Raw genomic sequence first — 24,605 nt, 5'->3', positions numbered from 1 at the left:
CGCCTTTAAGGGCCAACCAGGCTTTGTGGGAGTTGGGAGGGAATAAAAATCCCTCTGGGCAGGAAACAAGACACACGCTTCCAGAGAGGTCTGGAGAACCACGGGGAACAAGAAAACCGTTGTTTGTGATCCGATGGTGCAATGTCAGTGCACATGACCCCACCTCCGAAGGCTGCGTCTCCAAATCATAGTGGGCTCAGGTGTTTCTCCTGGAGTTGTTCAGATCCTGTGAGGGTGCCACCTGGCAGTGGGGGCAGCAAGACACCCTCCACAGGATCTCATCATTCCCCACCGTTGAGAAACTCTGACCTAGACATGCTCTCCCTTGCCCAGCTCCTTTAGCTCCTTTGCTCTCCACACGTCCAGGGCCCTGTCTCTCCTTGGGTGTCTGCAGGTGCAACAGGAAGAAATGTCACATGTTCACCTGCTGTTGGAGTCCAACAAATATCTGTGCAAACGAAGCAGAGGTTTTCTGGATGCTTGACATCCTGGTCTGAGAGAGAGCACTGAAGTGAAGTGACAGCAGAGAGCTCTGTCTTTGCCCCCGCGAGAAGCAGCCTCTCTGGTTGAGGACAGCAAGATCGCTGCCCGGGTAACCAAATGGATGTGAAGTCGCTCCATGGCCACAGTGATAGATTTTGTTTCCAGATTCTGGACTTGGAGCGAGGCTTTTCTTCATCATTCATTGTCATCACTGCTGTCTTCTGCCTCTGGTCTTTCTCTTTTCCATGGGTTAGGGTTCCATACTACAAGACCCAGCTGTGGTGGCCGAGTGGTTAAGGCGTTGGACTTGAAATCCAATGGGGTTTCCCCCACGCAGGTTCAAATCCTGCTCACAGCGTCTGTCTTTGTTTAAGTTCATTCTCCATGCAATGCAATGAAATGTTCAGTTCTGGCTATACAATAACTTCTCAGAGGATGTGGAGAACTATCCCTTGGGCTCTTAAGGAAGTAAGAATATAGTCTTCTACCTGAGGTGGAAAGCAAAATTCAAGCTAATGAACTGGAAAAAAACAAAGTGATTTCTAAAAAAATACAGTCCCAAATTCAAAGACAGCACTGGGTCTACTATCCTCTGCCTTGGGGTTTTAGACTCCCCTTGTACTTTACAGCACAGTAAGATTCTTTTCACTCCACAGGCCAAGGGGGACACTGGGGAGGTGAGGAGGGAGGAGGTATAGGAAGATGGGAACTACCTGCTGCAGCCAGTGATGTCCCTGGCTCACCCCAGCTCCCCATGAAGGCAATTCCCACAGCTGGACTCCTCTGGTCAGTAGGGGAACTCCAGGACAAGACTACGAAGGACTTATTACAGCATGCATCCAACGCAAAAAGAAAAAAAATGGAACCAGTTTCTACAGGACCAACTTTACAAGCCGCAAAACAACCGTCAGAAGAACATCACCAATACGGTACACCATGTTAACATCATACTCGATGATCATCATTTGATCCAGTGGGAGCATCTACGCCAGATGCTTACCATGCAGCAGCCTAATTAGCTCTGCAGTAAAATCTCAGGCAGGACCCACGCGAGAAGCAGTTTGCCTTTTTAGCAACACAAAATGTGGCGGCACAAATCTGTGCCACTGTTTGTGCCCCAGTGCATGCCCCTGCCTGGGTGCTTTGCAGTAGGGCACATTGTCCCACTGTTCCACCTACTGCAAGGTGGGAGGAGGGGTGGTGGGGGCACAGGGTGCCTCGGCAGGCGCTATCTCTAGCCTGCACTGAGGCACCCTGTGCCCCAGCCACCCAGGCAGCGGCACGTGCTAACAGGGGAAGCAGGCAGCCCAGTGCTGCCTGCTTCTCCCTCTCCATGCACTGTGAACCCTTGCGCTGAGGCACCTGCACCCCGCGCACCCCGTGCAGCCGGTCCCCATCTGGCTGCTCCCCTGTCTCAGCGTTTCTCAGCGCAGGGACTCCACATGTCTCAGCGCGGGACCTCCACTGCGGCGCCTCGGCACTGAGGCATGCACAAACGGGAGCAACCAGCCCAGGGCTGCCTGCTCCCCCATTTGGAGGAACCCTGCGCCCCAGTCAACCAGGGACCAGCTTGCTGGGGCGCAGGGTGCCTCAGCACGGGGGCTCGACAGCGCACGGATATGGGAGAGCAGGGAGCTCCAAGCTGCCTGCTCCCCATCTCTGCGTTGGCCCTGGCACGTGACTTTGGCTTGGTTTGCACCACCTTTTTTCTATTTTGTGGCAAACGTTTCAATGTCTTTTACTTTCTCCTCCCACCACTTGTTCTTTCAGTCTCAAATTTTGCTCTGGGTCTCAGCTTTAAGCGGCGTAATATGAAAGCGAAGCAATTTAAAACATCTCGGAGTAGTGTTAGTTTAAGGTGCTGAATGGACTTTAAGGCAGCAGGAAATCCCGGGTCATGCAAACACTAACACAGTCGCGTTGACGTAAACAGGAAATGTTGTTTCCTCTACACACGGCCAAAGTGGTCACAAATTAATTTGCTTCTGTTTGAAGCTGATGTCATTCTGCCAATGCCTAGTCTCCCTCAACAGAATTGTATCAGGTGAGTTAAAAACCAGAACAAACAAGTCACAGTTATGACAGGCACCGAGGTGTGGGAGGCAGAGACAAATTAGATAGCACCTCTTTAGGAGACCAGGAGTTGCACATGATCGGTTACTAAATGTGCCATTAGGGAATGCACCTATTGATTGGCTTAACTATGTGGAAGGCTTTGGATCTGTGTACCCTTGCAGCTCCCTGTTCTGTTACCCAGGCTAATCACCTGGCTGAAAGCAAAGTTAATTAATTTATAATCACTGTGCCAGGTAGGAGAGGAGGGCCCCTTGAGAGCAACACCTAATTGGTCTGGACAGACAGTACCTCTTTCTGATTGCTCTGCAGAGCTGTCTGTCATGTGGGCCCTGCCTGCTGCTGACTTTATCCCAGGTATATAAGGGCTGGGTTGAGGCAGGTGGTGGTGTTGCTGCATGGTGAGAGATTTTGGGTTTGGGTTGTGTGTGGTCTGCTCTGAGCTGTGAAGGTGTTTATATCTTTCCAGTTGCTTTTCTTGGTTTCTGGGGTAAGAATATTTCTTGTGAGGTCTGTTTTGCTGTTCCATTTTTTTAGAAGATATTGGCTGGGCTGGGCTGGGCTGGGCTGTGCAGCAGAATCTGTATTAATAACTCTTAAGGGTGCAAGTTATTAGTTCTTCCTCTAATCTAAAAAGAGCTGATTTGTGCCTTGGGCTGGGAAAAAGTCTCCCTAGTAATTCCTTGGGTGAATTGCTGCTTGACCTAGGATAAGAGCAGGATCCTGGCTCAAGAAAAGAGCCTTAGTACCTAAAGGGGATAGTCTCCCTTGGTGGCTCTGCTCCCTGGGAAGAAGGAAAGCTGTTGCACTCAAGATGCAATACCCACCTGGGCTGTGCCTAGTCACATGGAAAACCTGTGTGAGAGGCAGGCTGTGCTTCAGCTTGTGGTGTGAGGTAATGGCCTAGTTGCCTATGCTCATGCACTAGGCAGTGCTGGTTGAGGTTTCCCAAGAGTGCTGATGACTTGGTGGAGAGGGCAGGCAGGGCTGTGCTTGGAGAGAGGGCGGCCACCAGGAAACCGCAGCTGATCTAGAGAAGGGAGCTGAGGGGTTGGCTTTCCCTCCCCTTCTAGCTCTAGGAGTGGGGGCAGCAGGTAGCTCTTCCATCCTGGCTCTCTGGGCAGCAGTGAGAAGAGGCTACCTTGTCTCATGTGCAGAGGCTGTGTTCCCCATCAGTGTGTCCTGGCCCTGCACCCCAGTGGGGTGTGCTGTTGCTCCTATGTTTCCTACTATGCAGTGGATTCCTGAGCAACTTGCTGTGCTGGTGAGCAGGAGTGAAGGCCCAGGCAGTAGTACTTGGCTTGGAAATGAGGTTTTGTCATCCCTGCCCTCAGTGCAGCTGGGCCAGGCCTGAGTGCTTGGCTGGAGTGGCTCTTGTGGTCCGCTGTCTGGCTGCTGGGCTGTCCTACCCTTAGCAAGCTGCATGCTTAGGATAGCCCCCACTCCACTTCAAGGCAACTACTTGTACAAACAGCTGTGCAGCTCCTGGAAATGCTGGGTGGGGGGCAGGGAAGCTGCAGTCTCTGGGGTACTAGAAGGTATGCTGCCTGCTTAGCTCCTCGCTGCTTTCTCCTAGTTTTCAGTGACTCTATTCCCCTGCCATGGCCTCCAAGGACAGTGATCCCCGGGCTGCCATCTCTGAGCCCCAGGGGCAGAAGCAGCAGGTAGGTGCACCCTGCAGTGCTGGGGCTGCCTGGGGTGGGTGTGGTCCTGCTTGGGACTAGGGACCCTGCTCCCGAGCAGCCCAGCCTGGTGCTGGTGCCAGCTGTTGTGAGCCGAGAGTGGGGAGCAGGCCCACCCTTGGCAGGGAGTGGGCTCTGCTCGGCAAAGCTGAGGGACTGGATGAGTCCCCCTCGGCCCCAGAGCAGTCAAGTGCTGGCTCTGCCCACCCTGAGACCTCCTCTTCCTGTGGGGTGAATGTGTGACCGTTTGAGCTCAACGGTGAATAAGTCAATGTATATGCCTGAGGGCAGTTGTCCTATCTGGCCATGTGGAGAAGGAGGGTCCTGGAGGTCCAGTTCCTAAGGTAGCCATGAAAATGGAGTCGGTTGAGGGTAAGTGGAGCTGAGCAGGAACTGGGGCGTGTAATCCTCCACAATGAGTCTGTGGCCAGCTTGTTACAAGGCTGGAGACTCAATGGCAGGACCAGTGAAGGCTGTGAATATTTTCCACAAGCCTTGGAGGCTGCAGCGGCAGGGGGCTGGTCAGCCCTGGTCCAGCTCTGCTTCCTGCTGCAAGGTTGGGAGGCAATGTCCACAATAATCCCTCTGCCCCATGGGAGTGAGGACCCTTTCTGAAGCCCTGTGGCTCCGTGCCACCTGTAGAGCCTCGGGAGGAGGCAGCCGTGAGGTTATTGCTGACAGAAGTCTTGGCAGCATCTTCAAGGAGGCGGACAGGCCCTCCTCTACCCAGCTCCTGTCATCTTCCCTATGCAGCCCTGTGCTTCCAATGCAGTAAAAACTCTCTCCCTCCCCTAGGTGCCTGCAGAGGCCAAGGACCTGGATGCAGCTCCAGTGGCAGTGGCCAAGGATGCTGTCTGCAGCACAGCTGCTGGGCCCAAGGCTGCAGTGTCCAGCATGGTGGATGTAGCCAAAGCAGCTGTCCAGGAGGGTGTGGAGAAGACCAGATTGGCAGTGACCAGCAGCGTGGATGCTGCAGCGGGCTTGTCTGTGGGCCAGAAAGTTACAAGTGACCTGGACCTGGTGCTGGGGAAGACAGGGCAGTGGGTGGACCACTACCTCCCCATGACGGCTGAGGAGCTGGGTGAGGAGACTGGTACCAGGGAGGGGGAGCTTGGCAGCTGGTGGCTCCATAACCAGGGCAGTGGGCATCCTACCCTTGTGGTCACTGAAGCTACTGACCTTCATGGCTTGAAAAGCCTTTCCCAGTCTTGTGGGATCTCCCTCTGGCTGCTCCTGGCACACATGGGGGAACTGGAGGACGAGTGAGGAGCTGGATTGATTCCAGCCTGTTCTCCTTCCCTCCAGGAGGGCTACCGCTTCCAGCGGGCAGTGCTGCACAGCCAAAAAGCTGTGCAGGAAGTGGCGACCATTGCTTTTTGCTATTTGAAGTAGTACAGTTGGGTTAGTGCAACACGAAGCGGCCACAAACACTGGGCAGGGGTGTCCTGGTCCAGGTTGCCCCAGCTCCAGTTATGCCATGGTGAGCAGAGCCTGGAGGCACTTGTGGTTCAGAGGCTGCTACTTGAGCCCTCTGAGGGTCCCACAGGCGGGATGACACTATGCAAGCCCCTTTGTAGGGCTTGGTTGGAGTTAGATTGTTTCACTGGGGTGGAGGGGTCCTCAACACTTTGGGGGCAGGGAGGCTGTGCCAGGCTTTGGAGGCATCCTCCTAACCCCCTAGCTTACACCCTCTCCTGCTCCCCCCCCTAATGCAAGGCAGCTGTGCCATACTTGCTTTCCCATGGGTTCACTGTCCTCACAAGCTCCCTCAGGGGCCCTGACCCCCCTTTTTCTCCCCCCCCCCCCCCTTGCCTGGGCTAATGCTTGAGTCTGCAGGTCCTGACTGGTCCCCACTGATGGGGTGGTTTCTCCTGCTTTCTTCCAGCTGCACTTGCTGCCTCTGTGCAAGGGGCAGAGGTGGCTCCACTGGAGCAGCAGAAGCAGCAGCAGAGCTACTATGTGTGCCTGGGCTCCCTCTCTACTCGCCTGCAGCAGCGAGCCTACCAGCACTCCCTGAGCAAGATGAGGAGTGCCAGGCAGAGCGCCCTGGAGGCCCTGGTCCAGCTGCAGCAAGCTGTGGACCTGGTAGGGCCTCCCTTCCTGCAGCACCCCTTCCTCCTCCCAGGGTTCAGGGCGTTGCAGGAGTTGGCTTGCAGGAGCTGGCCAGCCTGGATGTGTACCTGGACAAGCGTGCCGGCAGGGGCTGAATGTGCAGGGTTTAGGTACAAAAGGATCCTGAAGGACCTGTGGTTCGGGTGTCCCCTCCCTGCCCCATTTGGGCATGGGATCAAGTGGTCCCTCTTTCCCTAGCCCTTAGCTTGCCTGAGAACCTAAGTCTCCAGGGCCTGCTGCTTGGGGAGGACCTGCCTTCCAGTGAGGCCCGGTGGTATCTCTGCTCTAGTACCATTGGCTCCAGAAGGCATCTGTGGCTGCCTAAGTGGAGGAGGATGCTGTGGGGGTGTTGGCACTGTCCTGCCTTGTAACCTCATCTTGTGTGCCCTAGATTGGCTCAGCCAAGCAGACTGGGGATCAGATGGTGCACGACAGCCAGGAGAAGCTGCAGCAGCTGTGGCTGGAGTGGCGCCAGGGCCAGCCAGGAAGCCAGGAGGGGGACAGCACCCCACAGCCTGAGGTAGGAGTGCCCCTGCTCCAGAGCAGCCTGGCCATGCCCTGGGGCAAGTCTTGCCCCTAGGGAGCCTGCTGAGGCTTTCTCTCACTCTGGCTCCATCTCTCCCTGCAGGAGATGGGATCCCAGGCTCTGGCCACTGTCCAGACCCTCCTCCAGCAAGAGCAGGATGCCTGGCAGAGCCTGATAGCCAGTATCCAGGGGCTGCCAACCAGCATGCAGGAGCAGGTCCAGCAGGGCTGCCAGCACCTGGGGGAGCTCCAGGCTGCCTTCTCCAGTGCCCCGTCCTTCCAGGAGCTGCCTGAGGGGCTGCTGAGCCAGAGCAGGGAGAAGCTGGCCAAGGCCCAGGAGTGCCTGGATGATCTGCTGGAGTATGTGATTAAGAACATCCCCCTGACCTGGGTTGTGGGGCCACTTTCTCCTGCTGGAGGCTCTGCAGAGCAGGTGGAGGAGCCTGCAGGGGAAGGGAAGGTGGAGCCCTGAAGAACTAAACCCCTCTTGGGTTATGCCTAGTAAAGGGGTCCTTTCTCTCCAAGGGATTTGATTCAAGCTGTGAAGGTGGGGTAGTCTCATCATCTTCCTTCTGATGGGCAAGTCTTTTGCCCTCCCCACTGAGCTGGGTATTCACTTGGGTGTCCCAGAAAGGGCTGCCTTTCCCTGGATGGCTCTAATCCTGCTGTACCAATTGGCCTGTCAGCTGCCTCCTGATCGAAGGCTTCTTCTGCTCCAAATCCCTTGCCTGCCTTGTGCCTGTTTGGTTGCTGGCTTAGTGTTGATCACTGTTGCATTCACAGCCTGTCCTGAACATGTTCTTCCACCAAGTTGCAGGGAGGAAAGGAGTCCTCCTGAAGCAGTTTTGTAGAGGGGATGGTTTCACCTGCTACTAGAATAAATGCTGCATTTGAAAAAATGCTCTCCTAATTGGCTTCTAATTTGTTGGTCCCCAGCAACTCCTGTTCCTGCAGTGTCTCCCTTCCCCAGTTGACTTCCTCATCCTACTGCTGGAAAGGAAGCAGCTCATTCTCTTTTTTTCCTCGTGGCCTTGTCTCACTTGTTCCAGCTTCCTGCGTTCTATTATTCCTTGCTCCTGTTGTGCTTCTCACTTCCTCCAGTTCGTTACAGGAAACAGGAGGAGGAAGCAAGGCACCTGGTGTCCCTCTGTGTTTTGCCCACTTCCAGGAAGCCTGCAGGAACTATGTATACTTTTTGCCCTTTTCCCCTGCCTTCCTTTCTTCCCTAGTGCAGCAACTCCTTTCCTTCCTAAGAAGTCTCGGGGCTGAAAGCAGGGCATGTGGCTGAGAAGCTGGGTGGGGATCTGCATCTGAGGGCGGGAGGGCTTGGGGCTGGGACCAGGATGATGGGTTGGGAGAGCATGGGGCTAGGGCCTGAGCAGGAGCCGTAATCTCCTTGTTCCATCCTTGCCTGTTGAACTGATGCTGGTTGCATGGTGGGCCGCAGCTCTGCCCCAATCCAATGCTGTTACAGCCCCATAATCACAACTTCTGGTCTCACTTCCTTTCCTGCTTCTGACTGCAGTTCTCCACCTGGCTACAGCCCTATCCTAATACCCCAACCCATCTGCCTCACACCCATGGCTGGGGGTGAAGCCTGTGTGGGCTGGGTGATCTGTCCAGTGGAGCCAGGCTAGGCTTCCCACCCATCCCTAATTGGGTGGGACAGTCCTGGAATGAGAACACCAAGTCCTAGGCTGCATGACTTGGAGATGACACTTGTCTGGGGTTCACAGCATCAAGCAGGGATGTGGGGTTTCTGCTCACCACAGGAGATGATGGGCTTCCTCTTGTAGGCTGGCAGTGTTCTAGTTGGCAAAGGGCTGCCAGGAGCAGGCTGCAGGGGGGCCACGTGCATGTGTGGTGCATGGGGTCTGGGCATGGAGTGGGTGGAGCCCTGGCCAGTTTGCTGTCACTGTGTGCATTCCCCAGGGTGGGGTATGGAGGGGACATGTGCCCCCTCCAGATTTCTGTGCAGGGTGGGGGTGGATGCAGGCTGCCTGCTGCAGTCTCAGGGTTCCCTGCTCTGCTGTTGTCCCCTGGGAACCCCACATAGGCTGTACCACCATGGCAAGGTAGTTGGAAGGAGCTATTACCAGGGCTGCTGGGAAACGGAATCAGGTAGCTGTACTGCCCCCAGCCTGCTGCACAGGTCGGGGTGGCAGGGCTGGCTACATGTGCCAAGGCCTGGGCTGCTCTCCATGCCTGGACTGAGCAGGGCTGAGGGCCCCATTGTGGGCTGGCCAAAATGCCTTGACACAGCCCACAGTCCAGATGCAGTGTGACTTGCCTATCCCTATTCTAGGAGCCTCATCTCTTTCCATTGCTCCCGCCTGCCTCTCTTTAGAGTGAATCCTTCTCTGGTGCTGCGGGGGGCCTGCACTGCTCTTAGGTAAGCAGAAGGATCTCGGGCTGAGTTGCCCTTTTCTTGCCTTGAGACCCTTGTATTGCCCCCTGTCCCTTCCTCGTTTTTGAGGAAATGCTGAACTCCACCCTTCCCAGCTCACTTTAACCATGGGCAGTTCTCGGGCTCATAAAGAGATCAGATGTTTTACTCCATCAATGCCAATGGCCACAAGGGGCAACCTGTGCACTTTTGCCTGCCTGGCAACACAGGGACCTGGAGAGAAGGGGTGGAGCTGCCAGATCTCTTCTTGTAACCTGTAACAAATGCTTGCTCCAAATTACTCTTGTACTGAGCTGAGAAGAGTGCAGTGACTTGATGTTTCTGGCTCTAAGCTGGGCCTACCCTGAGAATTAAAAATGCATCGGACCAAGGGAGCTGCTCTGAGCCCCGGTGAGAAGCAAACAAGCCTGGTCTGTGATGGCACCTGGCACTCGCAAGGAGCAGTCACGCTGGCTTTTGGGAGGACAAGACTCCCTAAGGAGTGGTGTCTCTGCAGCCACCTGGTGCTAGTGTTATGCTTCCCAATCATTATGGCTTCCCTTCCCCACCTCATATGCCTGTCCTTTCCTTGTCTCAAAATACCCAATGGCCATGTGAATTGATATAAGCAAATCTCTTCCTCCTTTCGGTGGTTTCAGACCCCAAGGAGCTAGTGTGTGTGTCTCCAGCATGGAAGCCAAGGCTGGCTGCAAGGGCGATGGTGAGCAACAAGGTAACTCAGGGCAGCTCTAATCAAAGATGATTCCTTACCCGATATAGAGATGACCCTGGCTGCAGTGAGCAGCAGTGGAAGAAAAAGCGCTTGGAAAATCTTCTGGTTTGACTTCACCTTTCTGTTTAGATCCCATCCAGATTTCTTTCAGAAAATAGCTGCTGATACTGGAGTGAGTGTCACCCAAAGCCTCCGGTAGAAATGGGGGATCTCTGCAGTGCTGTATGCCACTTTTCATCGATTTCCTCCTTATCCCATGAGGAAGAGGAAAGGGAACAAGAAGCATTGTCGAATGTGCCTAACACCAAAAGGAGTGCACTGCAGATGTCTCTATGTGGCCAACTGCTCGAGGCAAGCGTGGTTGTCCACCTAGTACAGGGGTGGACAAATGGCAGATGTGGCCAGTGGCTGGACTCCACTTCCTAGCAGCCCCTGCCTGCACCCCTCCTTGCTGGTCTCAGTGGAGACCCCGACAGCAGTGGGGCCACAGGGCCTGGCCCTGTGCTGGCATAGCCCCACACTGTCAGGGCCCTGCCACTCCTGTGGTCTTCATGGAGGCCAGCTAGGAGGGGCATAGGCAGGGCCCGTGGCAGGGCAGGAGCTGGGCAGGGCCCAGGCCAGGATCTGGCAGTGGGCATGGTGTGGGTATGGGGCTGGAGCTGGGGTGGAGCTGCAATGCATTCCCTGCATGCCTCCGCCTCTGGAGCCCACGCTCGTTGCAGGGGCATGCGGGCAGGGGATAGCAGCTCTGCCCTGACCCTGGCTTCCCCAAAACTGTATTCTCCCCATCCATGCCTGTACCTCTTGCTCCTGGATACAGCCACATTGTAGCTGCCTAGCCATGCCTCCTGCTCATGCAGGTCCCACCTCTGGCGGTGGGTGTTGCAGGGGAGGGAGCCAGGGCAGCGGGGCTGGGTCCAGCAGGGACAGCCACAAGGAGCTGCTGCCATAGGCACTGCTGGGCAATGGAGTCTGCTGTAGAACAGAAGTTACCCACCCCGATCTAGTAGCTTTGCTTGTGCTATCCGTACACCTAGGAGCCCCAGACATAGGCTGGGACTGCGCTGGGGTTAGTGCTGTGAAGGCACCTGGTACAGAGGTGGTCCCTGGTACTTGCGTTCTGTTCTAGTGAACGTGGACCTGTGCACATGAATGTGTCCCCTGAAAGGATGGACCCAGGCATCTTGGTACCCATGATGCTTCGTGATGTTCTCAATAAAAGAAATCAGGGGTAAAACTCCCCCAAACGAGGATGGTCTGATTCACACGTTCCCATTGATTCAAATTTGCCCACAGGCAGGTTTGGCCATACATGGGTCCATCAAGGTGAAAAACTACAGCACTGTCTCTACCAGGATCTTACTTTCCTAGTCCCTATTGATGTCCTCCCTGGAGTGTGTGATCTCAATGGAAAACCCACAGCTTTGTGCAGTGGAGGCCAATTTTAGCATGATCCAACATCTGGGGCACGGTGAGAAGAAGAAGAAGACGCAATGGGTTATGGAAAACTGCAGAAAATAGAAGGGAACCATAAAGAGCAAACAGGTTCATGTCAAGGAAGCAGCCACAGCTGCCCAGCAGCCCCAAGAAGACTGCAGCTGTCTGCTGCCACTATTTGTTCAGTGAGGGGGAATCCAGTCTCCATGCTCCAGGCCTCTTTGGGTGTCAGTCATGTCACAGATCAGGGCATTTTATTTGCAAATACAGGTGAGTTTTCAAGCTGAAGATGATTGGAGGGTGTGTGGGCAAGCAAGGTACTGACTTGCAGGGGTGGAAGATGAGAGACTGCTGTCCCTGTCCAGAGCACAGAAACTGCTTGTGGGGCTTCTGGATGTTACTGTCCCTGTTGGAAAATGATAGGTGCAAAGACCTGCACCCACAGGGCCTAGGGAGGGTCATCCTCACCCTAATGGCAGTCTGGGGGAGCTGGTATAATAAAGCATGGAGAGGAGCCTGTTGGCCCATCTCCCATGTTGGGAAGACCCTCATGTTTCTGCGAGATGTTGATTTCTCTTTCAAAAGCTAGCTTGCAGTTGGGGTGTTTCAAGGTGGTAGATGGAGTTAAGATATCACAAGAACTGTTTCGAAGTGGGGAGTGGAGTGAAGATGGTGCAGAGGCAGCTTTGATTCAGCGATCAGAGTAGAAGCATGATCAGAGTAGAGGCGACAGCAGCTTTGCTGAGGTGCTCCCCTGAAGGCCTCCCTAAGTGGCACGTGAGCTGGGATTGCTCTGGCTGGGAGAGCCCCCAAGGCAAGATGTCCCTCAGGGGTGAGAGAGAGTCTGGCCCGGACTTCAGGCTCCATCATTTTGGGCAAGGAACAGAGTAACACAGGACAGGAAGAAGTGACTCTCGAGCTCAGGGGCCACCCACAACCCGGTGAGGAAGATTAATTTTAGCAATGTGTTCAGCTGGCTTCCCTGAGTTGGTGCCATGCTGCTTTCCTTCCCCTCCTAGTTCAGCCCTGTTTCTTTGAACCCTTAGACTCATTTCTGGCTAGTGGAAAATGTTGCTTGTTGATAGCCTTCTTTCTGTCCCCCATAACCAATGGTGACATTTACTTTCCCCGGCTCTGGCCAGCACTCAAACTGGCACGTGGGTTTGTCAGGACGGGATGCCTCTGGTTGAACAGGGCTTCATTCACTGCCACAGGGTGCCCAGCAGGAACAGGAACTATCTCTGCCCAGGCCTGCACTTCTGCCCTAGTGCAGAATATGTGCCCAATAGGCTGTGTGCTTGTTCCCCTGCCAGCTATAGGGACTATGCAAATGGTCTCCCTCTGCCCCCTCTCCCTGCAGGGTGGCGCACACTGTCACTGAAAAACACACTCGACTTGTTTTCTAATCTCACCGAATGCTGTTGGTGCCTCAGGCCTGTCATTTGACTGGCCTTTCTTCCTTCCTTTCTTGAAGATTGGCACCGCATTGGCATTGGCATCTCGACACAGACTCTATGCCAAAGTGTGCAGGAACATCTAGCGCAAGGCTTGAACTGGCACGCTGGTCACTAACAGCGTGTTGCACTTTGGCAGGGGAGTTCTCTGGTTACAACTTTAGATGGCTTCTAAACTGGTGCAGCAATGAGCAAAAGATGATTAGCAGATCCCCACTTCAAAGAAGTGGTTAGTTGAAAATCCTGATGAATGACAATATTATAAGGGTTCTGATGGAAACAGGACTCAATCCTCAGCTGCTATAAATGGGTGCAACTCCGCTGAAGTCACTGGGACAACAGCCAACCAATTTAAAAAGCATCACTGGTTACCTGGTCAGAGGAGCAGGGGCTTTTCCCTCCCCCACCCAGGTGACCAGAGGGACCACACTCTCGGCACCAGGCTTTTGTCACGTAGGCAGGGAGGAAAATTCCCCCCTCCCTTACAAATTCGACCCCAGTGTCCCAAGCTGACCGGCACAGATTTCTGGAGGGAGATGCAGACGGTGGCATTTCTGCCACACTTCCCCTCCTCCTTTAAAAGCTCGGGCACAGGGCTTCTCAGGGCCATGTGCCTGGGTGTGTTAGGTCAGGAAGTTCACATGGGATGCCTAAAGAAAAAGAATACCTGACACATGAAACGAGTTATAGCAATAACCTAAAAAAAACATAAAACATGTTGGGTAGTCCCCACACTAGAGATCACTAGAGATCTCTCCGGTAGTCCTGAGGAGCCGTTGCCCAGAGTCCTTTCATGACAGGGCAGCCGCTATCGCATTCTGGCTCCCCTTGATGTGTTCAATGGTGAAGTTGAACTCTTGAGGCTGCCAGGCCCATCGTTGAAGCTTGGTGTTGGTATTCTGCATCGTTTGCAACCATTGAAACGGAGCATGATCTGACAGGACGATGAACAGCTGCCCCCACAAGTAGGGCTGTAGCTTGTTCAGTGCCCAGACAATGGCCAGGCACTCCTTGTTGGATGAAAGGTTCTGCTCCTGCGAGATCAACTTCCTGCTCAAGTAAACCACGGGGTGTTGGTTTCCCTCGTGTTCCTGTAAAAGTATTGCTCCCAGGCCTGTGTCAGAAGCATCCGTGGCCACGGAGAATGGTTTCTCGTGGACTGGTGCCTTCAGGATCGGTTGCTTGGTCAGGGCAGCTTGTAGGGTATCAAATGCCTCTTGGCACTCCTGTTTCCAGGTCATGGGGTCAGGACTGCCCTTCTTGGTCAGCTCATGCAGCGGAGCTGCTGTTGCTCCAAATCCAGGGACAAATCTCCAGTAGTAGCCTGCCAGGCCAAGGAAGGCTCTGACTTGCTTCTTTGTCTGTGGGGGTGGCCAGTCTCTAATATCCTCAATCTTGTCCCGCAAGGGAGCTATGTGGCCTCTGCCCACGTGATGTCCCAGATAAACCACCTCAGGTAGTGCCAGCTGGCACTTCTTGGCCTTCATGGTAAGACCAGCTTGCTGTATCTTACCTAACACAGTGGCCAGATGAGTCGGGTGCGATTTAAAGTCCTGACTATAGACGGCGATGTCATCGATGTATGCCATGGCGAACTGTTCACAACCGTGCAGCAAATTGTTAATCAGTCTTTGGAAAGATGCAGGGGAGTCGCGCATCCCAAAAGGCAAGACGGTAAACTCATAAAGTCCCACAGGGGTGGTAAAGGCAGATTTGGCCACGGCATCCAGGTCCAGTGCCATCTGCCAGAACCCCTTGGACAGGTCGAGGGTCGAGATGATGTTGGCTGGGCCCAGGTGATCAAGCAAAGAGTCCATCCTGGGCATAGGGTAAGCATCAGGGGTGGTAATGGCATTCAGCTTCGTGTAGTCCACACAGAGCCAAATGGTGCCATCCTGCTTCCGGACGAGTACCACCGGGCTAGCCCAGGGACTCATTGAAGGCCGGATCACCCCCAACTCCCTCATCTCTGCAAGTTCCCACTTTATCTCCTCCATCACCTTTGCATTGACTGCGTAGGGTCAGGATTGGATAGGGCAGTGACTACCTGTGTCTATCGTGTGCACGGCCAGGTCCGCTTTACCTGGCTTGTTGGAGAACACCGTCTTGTAGTCCTTGAGTACGGTGAGCAGCTTGTCCTTGTCCTGGGACGGCAGATGATCCGGCAGGCAGGGCTCCTTTATCCCTGCCTCTCCGTCCCAGTCACCATACATGACCGGCTCCTCTGGGTCCTCGGGTGAGCAGTCAGCTGGGGAAACCCAGAACACCATCTCCCCTCGGTCAATGTAGGGTTTCAGCATGTTCACATGCACTACCTTAGGCTTCTTGTGGGACCCGCTCTTGCTCACCACATAAGTCACATCATCCAGCCTGTCCAGGATGAGCCGGGGACCTTCCCAGGCCGCTCGCAGCTTGTCTGATTTTAGTGGCAGGAACACCGTGACCTTGTCGCCTCGCTCAAAGGTACGTAAGCGAGCCTTTTTGTCATACCAGACACTCTGCTTCTCCTGCGCCTGGGCCAGGGAGTCTCGTGCCACTTTCGTCATGTCAGTCAGTTTCTGACAAAAGTTAAGCACATACTCCACCACAGAGGTCTTGGTGGAAGAGATTTTCCCTTCCCACTCCTCTCTCACCAAATCAAAAGGACCTCAAACTCGCCTCCCAAACATCAACTCGAAGGGCGAGAACCCAGTGGGCTCCTGGGGCACCTCCCAATAGGCAAAGAGCAAATGCGGCAGTTTCTCATCCCAGTCATTGGGATTAGAGTCCACATAGGCCTTTAGCACCCCTTTCAAGGTCCCATTGAACTTTTCCACCAGCCCATTTGTTTGAGGATGGGAGGCTGTGGTCTTGAGGTGTTTCACCCCACAGCACTCCCACAGGCACTTCATCACCTCCGCCAGGAAGTTCCCACCCTGGTCAGTCAAGATCTCGGAGGGAAAACCTAGCTGGGAAAAGATCTTAGTCAGGGCATCTGCAACTACAGGTGCCTCGGTAGAGGTTAAGGCAACTGCCCCTGGGTACCGTGTCGCAAAGTCCACCAGAGTCAAGATATATTTCTTCCCTCTGCAGGTCCAATGTCTCAACGGGCCCACAATGTCTATACCCACTCTGTAGAAAGGTTGATCAGTGATCGGGAGGGGCTGTAGGGGCTGTTTGTCCCCACTCTTGCCCGTCGGCTGACACGTCTCACAAGTGTGACGGGCTAGCTGGCAGTGACCTAGCCCAGGGGTTTTGAAAGGGCAAAAGATGATTAGAGGACTTGGGATTCCCTTTCCTCACCAATCAGGCCCCAGACACTAGCCCCTCGTGTCCCCTGATAGGTCCTTTGGGTCACCTGGAGGGGGATAAAAGGGGCAGCACGGCTGACTCAGGGAAGAGACCAGCGAGGGACCACGAGGAAGGAGCTTCAAAGAGCTGGGCCAGCGGGGCAGAAGCAGTTGTCCCAGAAGAGCCTGAAGGAGCAGGACCTGCAGGCAGCAGTTGGACTTTCAGCAGCACGGCATGTGGCTGGCAGAAGAGGCTTCCTGCTGGGCTCCAGGATCACCTATGAAAGGCTGTGGCCAGCAGGAGAGGCTTCCCTGCTCCAGCAAGGATCTAGCAGTGACCTGAGAGGTTCCCAGCTCTGCTTCCAGCTCCTCCAATCAGAGGCCAGGCAGCCCTGGGGCCAGGGCTCCAGGAAGGACAAGACGCCTAGCAGGCTGGTACAATACTGGCGCTGGTGGCTGTGTGGCAGTGTTTCTGCTTACCACATGGGAGATCTGAAGTTCAAGTCCCAGCTTGGGTGACTGGGGGTGAGTGAGATACCTAGGAGACCTTCCTCTTGCAGTGGGAAGGGGGACTTTGAGTTTTCTCCCCTTCCAAGCACCTAGGCCCTATATTTCTTTGTCCTTTGACATTTGTATTTTGTGCCTTTTTATATTTCCCCAACCAGTATTGTTTGCTCTGCTGTTTGTGTTTTGTAAACCCAGTCTTGTGTCAATTATTGTAAGTGTCTAACCTTTGTTGAATCCTGCCCCTTGAGGCATTGTGGTGTCCACTATACCCCCTAATTCTGCCTGTTATATTCCCAGTATTGTTCCCTCATTAAAAGGTATATGGTTAAGTCCCCAGTGGTGGTCTGGCTCTGCTCTATAGGGGGGGGGGGAGAGTCCCTACACCTACTTTACAAGGGATTCTTGCTGAAGAAGCATCCTGTCTTTTAATCTGTGTCTGTAACTTCGGTCGGAGGAATGTTTGCCTCTAAAGCCAATGCCGGATCAGTTTATGCCTGGGTACTTCTCCAAAGGGCTCTAACTTTTACTGAAGGCAAAATAAAAAACATCCATTCTCACAGTCAGGCCCAAGCAGGTGGTCTCATCTATCTAGTTATGTTATGGAGCCCTCATTTAAACCAACTCCAAAAAAAAAAAAAAAATTCACTCAAGTTTGAGATTGCACTCTTTCCCCTGTGGCTTCCCCCCATCCTTATGCATGCTAGAGGGTGCAAGTTCCTTGGTTGTTCCTCTTATGAATCCCTGTTAATAGCTGGGGAGTCATGTGCAGGCTGTTTCCAGGTTTGCAGCAGAGAATGATGGTCAGAAATATTGACTGACCTTCTCTCCAGCAGATCCTTGTAAAGTAGTCCGTCACGTTCTGGGCAATCCTGGGCCAATAGAAGTTCGGCTGCAGCCACTGGCGAGTCTGATCCCTGCCCATGTGACCGGCACAAGGTAAATCATGAGCCAAGGAAAGCAACTGTTGCCTGAACTTTCGGGGTACTATGAGCTGCCAACAGGGCTCCCAGGTCTGGGCCTGGTTCTTCGGTATCCACAACCGATAAAGGAGTCCCTTGTCCCAGACCACCTGTTCCCTCTTTTCTGGAGTGAACTCCGTCTCTGACTCCTGAGCCATCTGCCGGAGCTCCTCCAAGCTGAGGTCCACTAGAACCTCCTGCTTGAACTCTGCTTGCCCCGGTAGGCAATCAACAGGGAGTTCAGGTGCTCCTGCAAGGAGTGCACCCCCACCCTCAGGGATTGCCTCAGACTCCTCCCTGGGAGCCTCAGTTTCCTCTGCCCCTGACCGACCAGACTCCTCCTGGGGACTGTCACTTAAGTCGACCTCGAGGTCGCCGGTTTCCCCGATGGCTGGGGGCTGCTTGCAGTCAGAGGGAGTCAGAGTCTCTCCTTCCTCCCCCTCTGCCTCAGGAGCCAATTGGGTGACCAGGCCTTGGGAAGTTTCCACTCCTCCTGCCTTAGCCTTTCGGCTCTGTTGACGAGTCACCACATTAACACGGTAGGGCTCTAGCTCTAGGAGGTGGCCCTCCTCCCTGTGCAGGTATTCTAGCTCCATAATATCACGTCCCACCAGGATGGGGACAGGAGCCCCTTCCAGCACACCCAGTTCTATGCACGTCCCACAGCCTCTCCACTTGATGGGGGGACGTGTTACTGGTACTACAAATGGCGGGGACCCCACCCCTTGAATGGGAAGGGTCCTCCCGGGATTATATCTGCAGGTGACACAAGGTTAGCATCAATTAATGACACACTGGACCCCGTGTCCAGTTCCCCAACAAGGGTTGTCCCGTTTACCATTATCTTAGTCTGGTGGAAGGCCGTCACCTCCTCTGGGTTTGTAATCCTGTAGCAACAGGCACACTCCTCAGAGTGGCTTGGGTCTCCCCCCTCACTGCTTACAGCTGTTGCATGTCTGACAGGCTTGGGTTTGGTGCTTAGCTTTGGGCAGTTGGGCTTGATGTGGCCTGACTCCCCACAGTTATAGCACCCCCTCTTTTCCAGATTGGGTGGTTTGTCTGAATCTGGGGCCACCTTGCTCTCAGCAGCAGGTGGCCCTCTTTCCCCTTTTGACAGTCAGTAAATTTAGGTACAGTTTGCAACCCTGACCAGGACTCAGCATGGCCTTGCCCTACACCTGGGCAACATTCAATGCAGACAAAGGCCCAGGTCAATAGGAAGGTGAGCGAGGACTACAGCTCTCCAAACATGGATTCTAGCACGTGGCCACTGGGCTACAGGTGGGGGAGAGTGAGAGCGAGTGAGAAGCAGAGCTCAATGTAGGTGGAGTGGGGATGTAGCTCAGTGGTAGAGCGCATGCTTCGCATGTATGAGGTCCTGGGTTCAATCCCCAGCATCTCCATTTTTTCCGGTAGACAGGAGGTCCCTCCATACCGGGCGGACAAAAACTGTCTTGCAGACAGATCTGGCCTTTGGAGGGGCTTTATACCACCCATAGGGGTGGAGGAGACCCAACACATCACAATCCCCCATTTCCACCTGCACTGAAGCTTTCTTCTCTGTAAGTGCATCTACATGAGACATTTACTGTGGAGTTGCCTAGGTAGTTGTGCAGTAAATGTCTCTTGTCTACACATGCACCCCTATTTGGCTGGACTAAATTAACTAACTCTGCAGCAGAGTAGTACTTATAAATTACAGTACAGTCAGACCCCGAGTTACGCGGGGGACACGTTCCTGAAAAACACCGTGTAAGTTGAAACCATGTGTAACCCGGGCGGTACTCCAAAAGGTACCCCCTCTCCAATTGAAGGGATCAGAGCAGGTGCACAAGCGCTGTGGGAGGTGTAGGGATTCTCCTCCCCCTATAGAGCAGAGCCAGACCACCACTGGGGACCTGAAGAAGCTGCTGCTGCCATTGGTGGTGGTGGCAGGAGATGGGGGTGGGTAGTGAGCGGCTGGACGTGGAGCCTCCGCTTTGCCCAGCTCTGTGCTACCGCTGCTCTGCCCAGCTCCGCAGGGCCCTGCAAAGCACAGGGCCCAGGGGGGTTGCCCTGATTTCCCCCCTGCTCTCCCCCGCGCCCCCCCCCCCCCCCCCAACCGGGACAGCCCTGCTCACCGATCCTCGTTTTTGGTATCCTAGGCCAGGAGCTTCACACTACACTTCTGCCAGATGGGGATTTCACATGGGAAGATGGTTGTTGCATCAAGAAGCAGGAGCTGCAGGGAACTACAAGGCTGGTGCTTGGTGGCAAATCATGGTGACAGCCCAGGACAAGGACATTTCCTTGGGAGCCCAGGTCTTTTCTGATTCAAACTCCCTGGGTTTGAAAAAGGGAAGTGTCCTTAACTTCCCACCAAGCATCCAGCAGTGCTAGCACATTTTGGATCTTTTCTTCATCCCTTCTTCACATCCTTTGAAATACTCCAGTTGGCATTTGTAGGCATGGGAATCTGCACTCAGGGGGTTTCTGAATTCAAAGGAAAGAGCCTAACTTGGTAATGGCAGCCTCCCAAGAGTGTCTAACTGTTTCCTCTGAGCCTGTTGGTAGGCCCACCCAGAATAGGCACCCAGTGAAAAGGATGGAGATGCAGCATGGCAGAAGAGTAATGCTGTTCCTCCAACTCTACAAGAGCTCGCAGTTGACAGTAGCATGGCCTGGCCCGTTGGACAGGTGCCTTGGATAGCCCACAAGGGACGGTGGCCTCAGGAAGGGGAAAAAGGAATTGTCAATCACTGCCCTGAAACCTTGGTTACAATTATACCTTTACCAGTGTGTTTTCAGTGCCAGGCCCCAGGGGACAGAATGAGCCGGACATCCTGCTTCATGGTTCAAGGGTTTCCCCGTTCTGCAGGCATCTCCACCAAGTGCTACAGAAAACCATTCCAAGGGACAGGCGACCACTGCCCAGAGCAGCTCCATGCAGCTGAAGGGATGGTGACAAACAGCCAGTGTCCATCTGAGAGACCAGGAGGAGTCCCTGAGTTCTGGGGACTTCTTCAGAAAGACGGCCATGGGCTGTCCCTCAAGCCACAGTAAAACAGTGCGCCATGCTGTGTGGTGCTCTGTGTCCTGTGTTGGGGAGCCTTGGGGACTTTCTGTACAGTTTCTGATGCCTGCCACCATGTATTTTCCCCCAGAGCCCCATAGCTCATTGGCTGTCAAGGGACACAGCTCCTTAGCTTGTGGGTGTGGGGACTGTTCCCTTACCCTGCTCCCACTTTGGGGATTCCAGCTTCCTTGATCCCACCCACCTCTCTGCCCACATTGCTGCTCTGCAGCCACTGCTTGTGCCCTCCATCCATCCTTCTCTCTTCTCCAACTCCAGGCATGCTGCTCTGGCCTTGCGGAGCTCTTCACGCGTCCTCTTTCCCTACTTCCTATTCCCAGTCCCAGTCAGTGTACGGGCTCCCGCTGACCTCATGCATGACTTACTTGGGGTCGGCTGTGCTCCCCTGTCACAGTCCACCCAGCTCATGCCCTGGAGCCCCATTCTGTGGGTGGTGCCATTGCAGGTGGCAAGGAGTGAAGCCCTTTGAGGACTGTGTTTCGCACAGCCATGGGGCAGAGGGTACCCTCTGCTAGGTGGTATTGGCTAAATGTGAACTGAGGTCCTTTTCAAACCTGAAATGCTATGTTTCTTTCAGGCTATGATTCTACAGAGGAAGGCAACCTCTCCACCCAGGCCATACCACTGAGCAAAAAGGAAGGCCCTCTTTCTGGAGCATGAACTACCAGCTTTTTCAGCAGGTGCATTGGCACTGTGGCAGAATGCCACCTCTGTCTCTCCCCAAAAACTCTGCTATGTGACAATTTGGTTAACATGGCCCTGGAGAGGGAAGACATCCCATCTCTTTAGTTAACCCTGAGTTGTAACCTGAGCTGGATACATTGCTGAGGGAGTGGGGAAACCTGCTCCCTCTGCCTACATGGCTGGCATCACATTCAGGGCTTAGCCTCCCTATTGTTCCAAGCAATGCCAGTCTACCTGGCCACCAGTGATGCATTTCAAATTCGTTGGCTGGCAGCCAACAGGTGCTGGCCTCCATTGGACCATGTAAATAAGGTCATAAGGTTTACATAAGTTAAGGACAGACCAGGAGAAGGGGCAGTAGTCATTATGAAAGAACTCAGAGAGAAAAGCTGGACCATCTGAAATTTGCTCTCTCTCTTGAAACTCACGATCAATGAACTGCCTGCCTCCAGAGGGAATCCCCACCTGCCTCTGGATGATACTCGTGAGTAAGCTACCTGAGATCTAACTAGATATATACCTTGCAGTAACTCAGATGCGTGATCAAAGGCTACAAAGCCACCCCGTTTGCTCTATGGGATTTCTTTGATATGACTCTAACCTGTATCCTATTCCAAACCTACTCCTTGTCACCAATCAAGTTCTCCTGTATACCTAGCACGGGAGACTTAATGGGACAGTAGCTAGATTTCTGCTGCAGATGAAGGGAAGCACCCCAAGTTCTTGAAGTGGGTCGAGTACCCTCAAGGGCTACTAGGCCTGTGTTTCCCAGGGGGCACAGAGCCAGGATCAGTCCAGACCCTGGGTGGTGGCGGCGTTACCCCCAGGGTAGCGGCTGTGCTCCAGGAAAGGGGTCGGCCAGACTTGAGGCGCTCCCAGGGAGGCACTCGGAGCCTGGAAGGTGATCGGGTGCAATGAGGTGGGTGGCTCAGCACAGGAGCTCCCCCTACTTGCCTGCCACAGGCACATCCATCAAAATCCCCAGCCTTGGCTCCAGTCAATACGTAATACTTCTGAGGAAGGCTTAAAAATGTCATGAGACATGTAGTTGAGAGTGGGGCAGGAGGCAATGAGCAGAAGCCTGGGAAATACCCATGGTACAACATAGGCATAGCTTTTCCTCGATCCTCTGTGAGGAGTTGCTGCACAACCTCTTGAACAACTCCACTGATGCAGAGTCCACAACTTCCCTAGGCAGGCTCTTCCCCTGTGGAGAAACTTTCCCTGATATTCAACCTAATCCTCTTTTGCTACAGCTTCAGAGCATTGGCCTGCATCCTCCTCTCTGCAGCAAGAGAAAAACAGTGCTTTCCTTCTTCTGTATGGCAGCCCTGCTAGTACTGCAAGACTGCCATGATATGCCCTTGCTTCTACAGCCTCTTATTGTATGATTTGCTGTTGAGGTCTTGGACCATCGTAGCTGCCCACCTCTGGACCCTCTCTAACTTCTCCCTGTCTGTTTTAAAAGACAGAAGCCAGAACTGTTCACAGTCCTCTGGACAAGACCAAACCAAGTTTGAGCCAACATGCACTAAACACTCCCTAATCATGCCCACCTCTTTTTGGTGAGGCATTTGAACTTGCTTGCATGCTTATCCCTGCAGACTCACAGGCACTCTAGAGATCTACCAAGACATCCCAGTTATTCATCCCTTGTTAGCATGCTCAGCCTTCTTATACTTGTATTTATGATGTCCTTTTTTTTTAAAGTTGAAGTTCCTTGAACTCAGTTCTTAAAAATAAGTACAGACCAGTTTGCCCAACTCTGACAAGGCCAATGAGGACATACTTTTCTTTTCTGCGTCTGGGTTAAGGATTAGATCACTGCACCTCAGGTGGGGCATGATGCCACAACCCCTGGCTTTAAATGCAAGTATCTTATCCATTAGGCGACTGGGGCTGAGGCTCTGGCTGCCCCTACTACATAAAAATTAGTTTCCTGGGTCAAATCACAGATCCCTCTTGTTCAGCATCCTGTGTCAAGCAGTGCTTGACTGTGGATGCTGAAAGGCAGTGCAACCAGGATCAGACCAAGGTATTTTGCAATTTTCCTCTCCGTCTTGCAGCCTCCAGGGTTTGCAGTCTAGGAAGCTCTGATTCAGAGGCTGCATGCTTTAGAAGCAGTTGCTGGGTTGCCACCATGCTCTCGAGGAGGGGAACATGTCTCTCTTGAACTACAGAAGCCAGGTTCTGTGGTTGCTGGACATCAGCATGTGTGTCAGCCGTGTTGCGCTGATCATCCTCTATGCCATCCTTGGGGAAGCCAGGCACCTAATCAGGGACAAGGTAAGCAGAGGGTTGGGCTCAGGGAGTGGGTGGGGGGGGCATAGGGCCCCTCACCTCTAGGCTACTTCATCAGACTGCCACTTGGTGGCCTGGGGAAACAAGTGTGAAAGCAAATGCGAACCTTGGAAAGTGCCTTTCAGAAAGGAGTTTGTTCAGCTGTATGCTCAGGATGGCACCAGTCTGTCCCCTGCACAAATACAGCCCCTTCAGCTGCAAATCTCTAGGCAGGACCTATGACAACACATAAAACTCCATCAGGAGAAGCTGCCATGGCCTAGGTAAAGGGGGAGGGTGGCGTGGCGAGCGCTGACCGGGGTCGTGGACCACCCGCAGATGCTGCCAGCAACATTGGCAGCCTCCAGCAGGGATCGCGGACTGCCCGCAGATGCCGCCAGCGGCGTTGGCAGCAGGGTGGGGAGCGGCAACTAGCCTGCAAGCACCACCGACAGTGTTGGCGGCACCTTTCTGTAGGGGGTGCACCGCCACACTCAGGGTTTGTATGTACAGCCACATGCACCCACTACGCGTCACCCTTGACTCAGGCAATACCTTGTCAAGCTGGAGGACTTCTGGAAACATGCCACAGATGTCATCAGTTGTGCTGAGACATGCATCCCTGCCTGTGCTACAGCTCTGCCATGGGCATGATCCACTGACACAGGCTCTTGTCTCCCTATGACTGGAGCTCCCCCTGCCCCCCTACTCTCAGGTCTCCTGCCCTGAGGGGAGCACTCCCTGGGGTCCCTGGAAAGCTCTTCCTCAGGCAGGAACAGAGCCTGAGACGGGGGTGGGTCCATGGTGCAGAGCAGTGGTGTGTAGGGGCTGGTGAATGCAAGTAGACATAGTTTTGTATATGAGGTCATGGCTTTTTGCCCCCCACCCCCAACCCTCTGTCTGTCCAGCTATGTCCGTGCTCCACCACCCCCTGCTCTAATGACTAGG

At 54.0% G+C, this 24,605-nt stretch overlaps 1 protein-coding gene and 2 non-coding genes across 4 annotated transcripts; all 3 read left to right on the top strand.

The window, feature by feature from the left end:
- The first annotated feature begins 758 nt into the window (after positions 1-758).
- TRNAS-UGA (transfer RNA serine (anticodon UGA)) lies at positions 759-841 on the top strand. Its single transcript has one exon. It is a non-coding gene; the product is annotated as a tRNA-Ser (tRNA).
- A 2,094-nt stretch (positions 842-2,935) lies between these two features.
- LOC132247312 (perilipin-3-like) lies at positions 2,936-8,444 on the top strand. Of its 2 annotated transcripts, XM_059720175.1 has the most exons (6): positions 2,936-3,046; positions 4,133-4,220; positions 5,034-5,319; positions 6,124-6,323; positions 6,742-6,870; positions 6,979-8,444. In XM_059720175.1, the coding sequence occupies exons 2-6, from the start codon at positions 4,158-4,160 to the stop codon at positions 7,345-7,347; spliced, it is 1,047 nt and encodes a 348-aa protein (XP_059576158.1). In that variant the 5' UTR covers positions 2,936-3,046; positions 4,133-4,157; the 3' UTR covers positions 7,348-8,444. The 2 variants fall into 2 exon arrangements, with proteins under 2 accessions (XP_059576158.1, XP_059576159.1); XM_059720176.1 differs by lacking the exon at positions 4,133-4,220.
- Positions 8,445-18,951: 10,507 nt separating this feature from the next.
- On the top strand, positions 18,952-19,023 carry TRNAA-CGC (transfer RNA alanine (anticodon CGC)). Its single transcript has one exon. It is a non-coding gene; the product is annotated as a tRNA-Ala (tRNA).
- Positions 19,024-24,605: the final 5,582 nt, after the last annotated feature.

This window comes from Alligator mississippiensis, unplaced genomic scaffold, assembly GCF_030867095.1.
Source record: "Alligator mississippiensis isolate rAllMis1 unplaced genomic scaffold, rAllMis1 scaffold_21, whole genome shotgun sequence".
In the NCBI taxonomy this organism is placed as follows: Eukaryota; Metazoa; Chordata; order Crocodylia; family Alligatoridae; genus Alligator; species Alligator mississippiensis.
Note: the sequence above shows the minus strand (reverse complement) of the source record. Positions and strands in the feature narration are given on the sequence as shown.

Coding starts and splice junctions, on each gene's coding strand:
- LOC132247312 (XM_059720175.1), top strand. CDS start 4,158: ATGGCCTCCAAGGACAGTGATCCCCGGGCTGCCATCTCTGAGCCCCAG. Junction 4,221..5,033: donor CCCAGGGGCAGAAGCAGCAG/GTAGGTGCACCC, acceptor TCCCTCCCCTAG/GTGCCTGCAGAGGCCAAGGA. Junction 5,320..6,123: donor CATGACGGCTGAGGAGCTGG/GTGAGGAGACTG, acceptor GCTTTCTTCCAG/CTGCACTTGCTGCCTCTGTG.